This window comes from Chionomys nivalis, chromosome 14, assembly GCF_950005125.1.
Source record: "Chionomys nivalis chromosome 14, mChiNiv1.1, whole genome shotgun sequence".
Taxonomy (NCBI): domain Eukaryota; kingdom Metazoa; phylum Chordata; class Mammalia; order Rodentia; family Cricetidae; genus Chionomys; species Chionomys nivalis.
The window spans coordinates 69,425,818-69,438,559 of NC_080099.1; the positions used below are offsets into that span (position 1 = coordinate 69,425,818).

Here is a 12,742-nt window from a genome sequence, read left to right on the forward strand (position 1 = left end):
TCAATAGAGAATGTCAATACATGTAGTGGGAAGTTTAGAGATACTTAAAAAAATACACAGCTATAATACAGACTTCAGATCCAGTTGTAAAGAGTGTTTTACTGAATACAGAGTGAGGTGGAGGCATCTATGGACATGCTAAAAAGATGATAGAATATTAGTTGTAAACTCTAATGTTAAAAGAGCAGAATTTTGTTATTCAAAGTGAGTAACATACTACAATATATGTAATTAAGAATTTAGAGATCTTTAAGTCGAGATTCTTTCCATGTAGCTTAATTCTTACAAGGGGCACAAGTGGTAATAAACTAAGTGTTTATTTATAGAGGCCTTTGCGGTGACTTCAAGTGTTATCCTATGGCGATGAAGCCAGCTTCTGTTACTGTCACAAAACTGGATCGCTTACACATGATGGAAGACTTTCCCCTTCTATCAACTCACACATAAGTCACAAAAATCAAAAGAATTCTTATCAAGGAAACTTTGAGAACTAGAAAATATACCATAATATATAATAAAAATGCTAAATATAAAGAAATGTATAAACAGCAGATATTAAGCTCTGTATAAAATTTTACTTGATTTTTTATTTTTCTAACAAAGTAGCAAAAAGTTATTCTTTTTTAAAAATCACTATTAGCACTTGGTAATTTAAAATGAACTCACAGCCCATCTACTACATCACAGTGCTGAATTCATCTTCACAAATTCCCTAAATGATTGTTTATAAATGTTTGTTATATTTAAAGGGGAATATGCTATAGATATAAATACTTTGCTTGGTATGGATCTTGGTCTATTGATAAAAATTTAAGGTCAATTTTGTTATACTGTGTATATGTATTTCTGCTCTTGATTAAGGTATTGTGTTTGTACAGCTCATTTAAAAATGTAATGTATAATTAAGAAATATAGGTTAATAGATAATCACCTATAATAGTCAAGCTTATAGTAATGTTAGTTAGGTTTCTAGATATATAGAGATATAATATACCTATCTATCAGTTTTCTCTAATGGAACCTCATTGGTTATATTACCCACATTCTGGGGCAGCCCCCATGCCTGGCTATAGTCAGCCAACATAAATGAACATAATGGTATTTTTAAGACTTTCTGTCTCACACAACTTTGGGAAATTTTTGTCTTATTGGTCTTTTGCTTGTATATTTTATGTTTTGTGTTTTTTTTTTCCTTTTGATTTTTCTAGAGAAAGAAAGAAGGTATGGAGTTGAGTGGGTAGAGAAGATCTGAAATGAGTTGGGGGAGGAGGAAATGTGACTAGAATATATTGTATGAAAATTTGTTTTCAATAAGAAAAAGTCCCAAAATACAGATCACAAACTTACTGCACTTATCAGTACGATACAACTATACATTTCATTTCACATCTGATTAAAGTAAACGAAATCAAAGTAAGTCTTACTTGGACTTTTTTCTTTTGGCTCTTGTTTCTTCATTTTTAAAAGCACGGTTTCACTGACCAATGTACAGTCCATGTCCACTGTTTCTCCTAATCGTGAATGACTGCTATCCTAAATAAATATATTAAAAACACAAAAATTTAACAATTATTCCTTCATAGTCTTATATCTACGCTTCTGACCACAAAAAAGGTTAAAAACTCTCAACAAACTTTACAATTTTAAAGCATTAAGTTATTTACTTTTGTATATCAGGAATAGATACAGATTTTCTTGCTTCTAGAATACTTTAGCTTCAATATATAAGCTCTTCATGCCAATCTGAGGAAAAGGAAAACTGACCACGGAAAGACAGATTTATTTACCACTGATCCTTTGTGCTTTACTTACCATCTCCAATCTGCCTTGCAGTAATAAACTTCAGTGAACATGAAAAGCAACTAATAGTCAAATTTGATTTCTTCATAGCTACATGTTACTTTAATAAACTACCTAATTTCTTAATGTGCCACCAAGTAGGAGAATTTCACTAACTATATGGAACTTGAACACGAAGCAAAATCCTATTTACAGTACGAATTAAACAAAATAAAACAAAACACCATAGCGGGGTATAGTGACACGTGCCTTTAATCCTAGCACTCAGGAGGCAGAGGGAAGTGGATCTCTGAGTGTTCAAGGTCAGCCTGGTCTACATAGTTCCAGGACAGTCAGAGCTACATAGTGAGATCCTCTCTCGAACATTCATATGTAAACACAAAAATGTTACTTTTAAAAAGAGTAAACTGGGGAAAAAAAATGTCTTGACAGCATTCCTTCTTTTTTTAAAGCTAATTAAGGTGGCCAGAGAGATGATGGCCTGGTGGTTAACTCGCTGTTTTTGTAGAGAACCCAGATTCAGTTTCTAGCACTCATATGGCGACTCCCAACCAACTGTAACTCCAATTCCAGGGGATCTGACACCATCTTCTGACCTCTGAAGGTAATTTCAGGCAGATGGGGCACACAAACATACATGTAGGCAAAACTCATATGCATAATAAACATAAAAAATAAAAACATTAAAGCTAATCAAGACACATGATGGAATTATTAGCAGGGTGATACACATCTATGATCCGAGCATGTGTAGGACTGAGGCAAGAGAGTAAATTTGAGACCAACCTGGGTAGTATAAGATCCTATCTAAACAACTAAGAACATATGATAAAGGTAAAATCACTTGAAATATGTAACTATAATTCTTTGCTAATTAATAAATACAGCTACTGTCTCAGGAGATAAACATACAAGTCTGATAACCTGGGTTTGATCCCCAGGACTCACATGGTAGATGAAGAGGACCAAATCCTGAGGGCTGTCCTCTGACCTCTACATATATGATGTAAAATTCACATGGTGTGCAGTACTGTACATATGCACACATACACAATAAAGGAAATGTGTAAAACAGTATTCCAAGGAGAGGAGACTGCTAACTCACTAGAGTAAGACACAAATGGGCTTTAGTTCATTTTCTAACGTACCTTTGTATCTATTACAGTAACATCCATTTTATACTGAGAAAGGTCTGCTCCGGGATCAACACTCCACTGGATATTTTCAAAGGACATATCTTAGAAAAAGAAGACAGGCACAAATTAAAAACCCAATTTGAAAATTTGTTTCATTTTAAAATGTTAGGAATGCACAGAACAGAAATATTAAGGTTCCTGCAGCACTTACTCAGAAACGAATGTCCCAGGGAGCTGAAGAAATAAATACTTCAGTAGGTGAAAGCACTAACTGCTATAGCAGAGGACTTGGGTTTGGTTCTTGGCATCTACATGGCGGCTCATAACTGTCCATAACTCCAGTTCTAGGGACCTGATACCCCTTCTGACCTTGGCAGGCATGAGGCACATACATGGTACAAATATACACACCGGAAAAACATTCATATACATAAAAATTTTAAAATCTTGGGGGGCTGGAGAGATGGTTCAGAGGTTAAGAGCACTGATTGCTCTTACAGAGGTCATGAGTTCAATTCCCAGGAACCACATGGTGACTCACAACCATCTGTAATGAGATCTGGTGCCCTCTTCTGGCCTGCAGCATACATGCAAGCAAAACACTATATACATAATAAATTATCTTTTAAAAAATTTAAATCTTAAAAAAAAAATCCCAATTCAAAGTGGCCAAAGAATTTCACAAGACAGTTCAAATGGCCAATAAACATTATGAAAAAGTTATCAATATAATGAACAATCAGAAAAATGAAAAGACAAAAATGAGATCATTCACAGACTAAGATGGCTAGACTCAAACTGTGTGCATGTGTATATATACTTTTGGAAAACCTAAAACTGTTACACAATCACAGTGTTAATGGGAAATGGCATAGCTGCTTTGGGAAACAGAAAGTCCCTTAAAAGGCTAATAGCTGATACGAGGTCCAGCAATTTTAGTTCCAGGTAAATTGAGAAAAAGAAACACCCGTTTACAGAAAAATCTGTACACAAATGTTCATAAAGGTAACAATGACAGCAAATTTGTATTGACTGATAAAAACATGACTGTATATAATGAAATCTGACTCAGCAGTAGATAGTGATGGAATGCTGACACATACACAAAGCTGGAACTGAAAACACCAAGTCAGTGTAGGGAGATGGCTCAGCAGGTAAAGGTGCTTGCCATGCAAGCATGATGACCTGAGTTTGAACTTTGGAACCCATGTGAAAGTTCAAAGAGAGAACCGACTGCACGAAGTTGTCCTCTGACCTACACATGTTGTGACACGTTCACATTCACATTCAGAAACACATCACACATGCAACAATAATAGTAAAATAAAGTCAAAAGAAAACATTATGCCAAGGGAAAGAAGTTACAAGATTTCATACTAAATAGGTCTCTATTCACATAAAACATCTACAATATTTCAACCTACAGAGATAAAAACTAAAGAGCATTGATAACTAGAATTGGGAAGGATGGAAAGGCTTAGGAGATGATACATTTAGATTGTACAGACAGCTGTACAACTCTTTAAGTATACCAAAACCACTGGACTGGATACAATGGACATGATAAGTGATTTGTATTTCACTAAAGTAATTGTTTAAAAGGTAGAATTGTAAAATTGTTTGAATTTTGAGTGTATTATATGTAGATATAACATATGACAACTACAAACTGTAGTTTAAGAACATGAAACAACAGTTGGGTGGTGGTGTATGTCTTTAATCTCAGCACTAGGGAGGCAGAGGCAGGTGGATCAGTGAGTTCAAGGTCAGCCTGGTCTACAAAATGAGTTCCAGGACAGCCAGGGCTACACAGAGAAATCCTGTCTCGACATCCCCCCCCCCAAAAATAAACATGGAGCAAAATACTAACTGCAAACAGACTGTGGAAAGTTAATAGGTATAGTGTGATTCCTAGAGGAATAATGAAACAAAAAATAAACATAAAAAGCTAAAAATCAGAAATGACAGAAAAAACAAAAAACTAAAACCAAACTTTTTTCCACTTAGGGACTGAAACCTGTGTAAGAAGAACAACTAAATCATGTGTTTCAGGGGAAAATGGAAATAGGTCAATTATAAAAGAATAAAAACGACTGATGAAAACAAGAAAAACTGCATATGCAGCACAGCAGCGATGAGGGGCTGAAAACAAAAGGACACTTAGACAGATGAGGGCACTGGGCTTGGGAGACATTTCAGAAGTGAAAGTGCTAGCTGAGCAAGGACAAGCCTTTAAATGTACGTAAAAAGATGGGTACGGTGAAGACAAAGGGCTGATAAATCCCTGGGGCTTGCTGGCAGGCCCAGGCATTGTTCCAGGCCAACGAGAGGCCACCTAAAAATAAGGTGGACAGCATCTAAGTAGCAATATACCAGGCATATATCCACCTACATGTGTACCTATACAGATGTGCACATGCATGTATATACACACACAAGCAAGTACAAGATTTAAACAAGAAGCTAAAAATCTATTAAATTTGCATATGTATGAGCTTACAAACATTTCAATGCAAAACAAAAAAAGACAGTAGCTAAGTATCGAAGGGGTGAAAAACAAGTTTTGAATGATTAAGTATTTATTCATACCATTAATATTACTACTTCTATTACTACTACTATTACTGCTGCTACTGATGTTGCTGCTGCTGTTTTTTAAGACAGGATTTCGTTGTGCAACAGCTCTGGCTATCCTGGAACTCACAGAGATCTACCTGCTTCTGCCTTCTGAGTGTGTGCACCATCACAGCCCAGTGATGAATTATTTTTAAATATTCTGGACAGTTTAGGACTATGGATGGAGCTTAGTAGTAGGTTGCTTATCTAACATGTTTAAGGCCCTGTGTTCAATCTCTAGTATTGTGTTCCTCTAAAACACTAAAAACCAAAACCAACTAATAAAACAACCAAACAAACAAATAAAAAAAACCCCAATGGAATAGTTAAAACACTTTTTAAAACCTTTTGAAAAGGAAGTAAGAAATAACTGCATTAAGTAAATCCACAAAGCCATCTAAAAATACTTATAAAGTATTTAAAATAAATTTTAAAAAGTATAACAGCAGAAAATCAAAGGCAAAATGAAAGCAGTGAGAATGATGCTATATGCAGAAAAAAATAAGATCTCTTTTTCCCCAAATTTGTATCTAAAGAATGTAAATGTCACGCAGTTAGAAAGAGGAAGAGCCTGTTTATAATGCACATACCTTGGTTGTTTGGCAGAGACTTTGTTTTACCAACTCTACAGGGATTTAACTGAAGAACTGATGCAAGTTCACATCCTCCATGGACCGATCTGCTTTTTACTTTTGTTGGCACAAGAGAACCAGTACCCTAAACAAAAATGATTATTAGCACCTAAATGAAATCACAAACAATTTTAATCAAAATGGATAAACATAGAACACAAACCTTCACATCACTAAAAAGATTCTCTGTCTCCAAACTTTCTTGTGAACACAGAGGGGTTTTGAAGACAGGCTTTTCCTCTTTTATCTGCAGGGGTGTTTTATGGTCCGGAGAGCCTTTACTAGAGGCCTGGAGGATACACCGCTGCTGTAAACAGGATGCCTCTGAGGACTCTTTGGCTAATATGCAGGCCCCACTCAAGGCTTTACGACCTGAAGAAGAACCCTTTGGAATGGGCTTCAAAGCCTCATAAATAGTCACTTGTTTAAACTTGTTTTTACAAGTCTCATTTCCATGGCTCTTCTCTTGACGTTGGGTAGCTGCAAACCGATCTGACAAGTCCAGGGGTTTATCCATCACATGTTCTCCATTCATGAAGAACTGATTCTCCATTGGAAAAGGAAGAGTATTTTCCTTATCAAAACAGTTCGGGGGACAGTTTACTACATGTTCACTCTCTTCTTCAGTCTTCTTCCTTTTGGATGCTTTGCCGCCCAGTGATTTCAAAGGCACCAAATATTTATCAGTAATAACATCTTTAATATGATCTGTACTGCTCTGCTCATCTACAGATTCACTTACATTTTTATTCATAAGTATCTGCTTATTATTAGGAAATGATTGGCTAATGACCTTATTCACTTCAGACCCAAGACTATGATGTGTGAGAAGAGCACTGTCCTCAGATTTTGATCTAGCTTTCTCTGATTTAGAGGCAGAAATGTTACTAAAGGGAGCCGTCTTCAGAAGGTTTCTTTTCCCAATGTCTAAAAGTGAAGGGGAAAAACTTGTATTCAAACCCAAATGAGTTTTCACAGTAGAGGTAGCTCCAAATACAGGAGATGAGACCCGAGTAGTAAATTCTTGGGGAGGTGTCTTTGAAGTAGAGTCTGAAAATCTAAATAAAGAATGATATAAGATTTTTTTAAAAACTGAAAAGCAGGATAAAAATTAAAAGACCACTATACTAAGAAAACATTTCCTAAAACAGAACAGTAAAGCACTCGCTACCTACTAGAGGGAGATGATTAAAACAAAGTTAAGATACAATGTTGGTTTCACCTCATTTGACAGAATGAAATCCTCTGAGGACTCAAAAGTCTTTTGCTATTATTAAATCGTATGAGTAATTCCAGGGAGAGAAAAATTCTTAAACTACAGAACTGAATACAGAGCTTGGTAAGTGTTCTCATCAGCTATATGATCTTAAATAAGATAGTTAACCTTATAGAACCATATTTTTGTTATCTGTTTAAAGAAAATAGAAATGGGTAATAAAACTACTTGAGAAGTTATTATCATGATAAACTCAAAGTAACTGAGGTAGCTTTAAAAAAAAAAAAATCAAGCAAAGGCCAGATGGTGGTGGCACATGCCAGTAATCCCAGCACTCAGAGGCAGGCGGACCTGTTATTTGTTAGTTCAAGGTCAGCCTTCTCTACAGATCAAATTCCAGAAAAGCCAGGGCTGCATAGAAATCCTGTCTTGAAAAACCAACCAAACAAACAAAACAAAAAAATCAAAACCAAAACACTCTAAAAAAACAAGCAAAATGCTTTATCAGCATAGGTATTGTTATTTAAATATTACAAAATTAGAGACAAACAAAAACAAAAAAATGGGCTAGAAATATGGCTCAGTGGGTTAAAAGCACCAAAAACTCTTGCAGAGGGTTCAGGTTGAGTTCACAACCACCTATAACTCCAGTTCTAGGGGATCCGACACTCTCTTCTGATCACTGTTACCTCCAGGGAATATGTGGCACACACACATACAAAAACGTTTACACAAACATAAAATGCATCTTTCATACCATCTAGTGTTTGGAGACACAAAGTAATTTCTATGACTTTAATAGGATAAAGCAAGATTGGGAGCTCTTAATGCTGCTTGGTGATTCAGGAAAAGGATCTAAAAATAATATCTGAAGCCACTTTGGGGGGGCGGGTGCATGGAGTATTGCTGAAATTCAGCCTTAAAGGGTTTATGAAGCTACATTAAAAACAAAACAAAACAAACACTATATGCTCCAAATTACCTTAAACTATCTTCACTACTTCCTGCAGATTCTCCTGAAGGCTGTTTTTTGTGATCTTCTTCAAGACAGTGGTAGAGCTCACCCCCAAGAGGGCTTGCAGGACCTTGGTGTTCCTTCAATAGAAAATATGCTTAAAGTTGATAAATGCTTCAATGGAATAAATCTCAAAAGTACACGAAGTAAAAGAAACCGGAATAAAGAGGTAATTAAACAGAGAAGGGAGTTGTATTGTAAATGTATAAAAATATCCTTATACTGCAGACTTTATTTTTAATAAATCTTTTTTTTTTCAAGAGTCATTCATTTACTACATATACAGTGTTCTGCCTGCATGTATCCCTGCAGGACAGAAGGGCACCAGACCTCATTGTGAGTCACCATGTAGTTGCTGGAAACTGAGCTCAGGTCCTCTGGAAGAGCCTGTGCTCTTGACCGCTGAGCCATCATCTCTCTCCAGTCCTATACTGTAGGCTTCAACTAATTTCATTATCTAAATTTTTATAACAATAAAAAAAATAAAGATACTACCATTATTTTAATACTTTACATTAGTATAATTTACAACTGCACAGAAATATTTCAATATCAAAATACATTAAGATGAAGGGTAGAAAACACAGGTAAATTTAAAAGAATCCTTTAAAGGGAATTCTTAAGATTTATGTGCATACAAGTCAATCAGGAATTATTAAAACACAAGGTCAGTAGATCTGAGATTCTGTGACACATTCAAGAATAATAAAGATGTTGCTGACTTGTGAATCAGACTATATGAAAAGTCCTTGGATATCTTCTACTTTAATATATAGTTGATACTTGAACTTGGTAGATTTATGGAGGATAGTAAGAACTAGAAACTATTAAATACATTTAAATGTTCAGAGGCGAAGTTACCACTGTCACTTTAGGATAAATTGGAAAAGGTTAAAACAAATGTAAAGAAAAAAATCAACTAGAGTTTTGGAAATTCAAGAGTGAGACAATTTTCTAAGAGCACTCACACTCACTGGCAAGAGCAAAGGAGGCTGCTCTAAACTGTCATTGGCTTGTTTGTGTAGGACTAGCAATCAGACTTGGGGCCCTGACAAGTGCTCTGCCACTGAGCTAAATTAAATCCTCAGTCCTTAAAATTGTATCAAAATGGAACTTAACCTAGTATTTGTGAAGCCCTGGGTTCTAATACCCAGTACTACAAACAAAGAAACTAAAACTCTACAGTTTTGGGCTAGAGAAACGGCTTAGTGGTTAAGAACATTCTCTTAGAGGACTAGAATTTGATTCTCAGCACTCATAACAGGCAGCTCACAACAGAAGAGGAGTGGATGGGGAGGTGGGGGTGGGGGTGAGGTGGGTAGGGAACAGGAAGAGATAATGGAGGGGAAACTGTAGTCTTTATGTAAAAAAATGAAAAAAAGTTAATTAAATAAAATTAAAAATGTTTTGTACTCCTGCTCATTCTCATCGTCCCTCTGTTTCTGCCTCTTCAGCATATTCTACTAGCCTGTTTAATTCTTAAAGATAGATCCAAGTAGACATATCAGTTATTAATAATTTATATAATCAAACTAAGTGATTACTTACAGACTCTTCTTGAGCATTAAGTCCAAGTGTTTCAGCGACAACAGTGTCTAGATTGAAAGCTGACTTATCAGTGAGATAACTGCTCCTTCCACACATTCCTAAAATAAGAACAAAGAATGCTCACTACACAATTTTAGAGATGAGATATACTGGAAAAAAAAAAGCCAGAAAGATTAGAAGAATCAAGGTATTAACAACAACAACAACAACAAAAGATTAGCAAAAAGCAAACAAGCAATCAAACAAAGAAACCAAGGTACCATTTTTAAGATGGCAGTGAACAAATTTTAAACTCTGTTCAAAAGGTCCAAAATATTTTCTATAAATAGCAATGGGTTACAGGTATTTTAGCATCCAACTTGTTAAACTTTTTTTAGCCATCTACTTTTTCCATAAACCGAGTATAACAAGCATGTTATATGTTTTCTTCTCAAGGAGCTTAGTGATTACACTTGAAAGGTGAAAACAGAATTTCTGTTTTCTAAGAGGAAAAAAAAGAATTTGCAAAAGAATGTAAAAAAATATAACAAAGTTTTAAACGCAGGCCCCTAAATCTCCCTTGGGAAGTTAAGACAAACTATACAAACTGATGCCTAAAGTGGCCCCTAAGGTAAAAGAGAAGTTTGGCCACTTAACAAGATTGGGAAAACAGAAATAAAGTTTTAGGTATCTTTAAGGATACAGATATATGAAAAAGAAAAAACAAAAACAAAACAAAAAAAACCCTGCTGTTCAGAGGACTACATGTGATTTAATAGCCAGGAACTGAACTGTAGCCAGGAAGATGAAAGTAGGACATGAGCCCAAACCTGTGAATTAGGGGTCAAATTATGTTTAAGAACTCAAAATTTCCCTTTAATCCCAGCACTTGGGAGGCAGAGGCAGGCGGATCTCTATGAGTTCGAGACCAGCCTGGTCTACAGAGCTAGTTCCAGGACAGGCTCCAAAACCACAGAGAAACCCTGTCTTGAAAAACCACAAAAAAAAAAAAAAAAAAAAAAAAAAAAACCCTCAAAATTTCAGCTGGGCGGTGGTGGCACACTGCCTTTAATCCCAGCACTTGGGAGGCAGAGGCAGGCGGATCTCTCTGAGTTCGAGGCCAGCCTGGTCTAGAAGAGCTAGTTCCAGGACAGGCTCCAAAGCAACAGAGAAATCCTGTCTCGAAAAACCAAAAAAGAATTCAGAATTTCTCTTGTGAACAAGGAAAAGATCCATATTTTGGCAGGCCAGATGCAAATACTCAGGTAAAAAAGGTAATTCTGACTATGACAGACTCATGGCCAAGAAGCAAACTCTGACAGGAGAATGAAGCAATGTCCTTAAAACAGCTCCGATGATGCTGGTGGCTAAAATCAGTACAGAGATCCCATAGACACAAATGGAGACCATACAAATCAGTACAGAGATCCCATAAACACACACGGAGACGGCACAAATCAGTAAAATTTGGAGGATGTTTAGAAATGAGGAAGCAGAAACCTAAGATGACTCAAAGCTCTTTGTGTTAGTATCCAGGAACACTTTGGTCCTGCCCCTTGGGAACCTGGCACCCCATGGCAAGTAGCTCCCTGACTGTACACTGGGGCAAAGGTCCCTTTAAGAGGCAAGTTCTGCGCACTTCCAATCTTCTATTCCTGCAGAAGCAAGTAGCTCTCCACCTCTCTTCTGCCTCCTCTTTGCCTGTTTCTCTCTCTGTCTTTGTGACTCTCCCTTCCCTCCTTTCTCTCCACGCTCCCTATAGCCTCTTCTCAATAAACTCCACACTCAAGCTCTCTCTGCATAGTGTTCTGTCACCCATCGTGATCCTCACCCAACTGCCAAGGTCCCAACTCACACCATATCTTAACTCTTAACAACGGTGCTGAAAACTCAGCAGGCTCTCCCTTAAACTGAGGAGTGCTAGGGATCCTGGAACCCTTCTATCTGTCACTTTTTCCATTCAGGATCACTGGAATTGTAGACCTAACAGGGGCAAAATCAGCAGTAACAATACAACCTTGACCTTGCCTATCATAATTTTGTTTTCTTTCTCCCATCCCCAGACTGAAAGCTCTAAAACAGCAAAGGTTTTGTTTAGTACCTGACACAGAATATTCTTAAATACTTAATGAATGAAGGAATGAATAAATCAAAATAAAGTCTTTTTACTTAAATTGTTAGAACTTTGTATTAGATTCGATAGTAACATGAATACTAGCATAACATTACTTTTTCAAACAAAGCTTTAAAGTCGGACGGTGGTGGCACACGCCTTAAATCCCAGCACCTAGGAGGAAGAGGCAGATGGATCTCTGAGTTTGAGGCCAACCTGGTCTACATAGCAGGTTCAGGACAACCAAGAGTACACAGAGAAACCCTGTCTCAAAAAAACAAACAAAACCAAAACAACAACAACAACAACAACAACAACCCTCCCATACCTTTAAAATACTGCCTAATTCTGATTGTTGGTCATTTCTGCCTACCAACAACCACAGTCTTAAACTTAGAACCTCAGTAGTATCTACTTACTAGACAGGGGTGAGTGACTTTGATTGCAAGTGTCAGCTACTAGAATTTCATGTTCCTCAGAGTTATGTGGTGCAGGAGCTAAAGTCTTGGAAATTTTTCTTAATTCTGAGAAAAAAAAAAAAAGAAAGTTACATAATAAACAATGAAAAAGGTGCTATCAAGTTTTATTCTGATAAGTCAATATAAATTTGCCTTTAATGCATTACAACCATTATTTTATTAACACAATTCTTATAAGTCTTACGTTTCACTGAGAAACACAGTGCAG

The 12,742-nt window shown here is 36.4% G+C and overlaps 1 protein-coding gene across 1 annotated transcript in view; it reads right to left on the minus strand.

Annotated features, from left to right (window-relative positions):
• Rbbp8 (RB binding protein 8, endonuclease) overlaps positions 1-12,742 on the minus strand; it is a 77,302-nt gene that overhangs the window by 17,749 nt on the left and 46,811 nt on the right. The window contains exons 8-14 of the mRNA XM_057788694.1: positions 12,475-12,579; positions 9,964-10,061; positions 8,383-8,495; positions 6,348-7,242; positions 6,143-6,269; positions 2,949-3,037; positions 1,425-1,533 (exon numbers count right to left, since the gene is read on the minus strand). Of these exons, the coding sequence (XP_057644677.1) occupies positions 1,425-1,533; positions 2,949-3,037; positions 6,143-6,269; positions 6,348-7,242; positions 8,383-8,495; positions 9,964-10,061; positions 12,475-12,579 (1,536 nt within the window). The remainder of the gene's footprint in view (positions 1-1,424; positions 1,534-2,948; positions 3,038-6,142; positions 6,270-6,347; positions 7,243-8,382; positions 8,496-9,963; positions 10,062-12,474; positions 12,580-12,742) is intronic.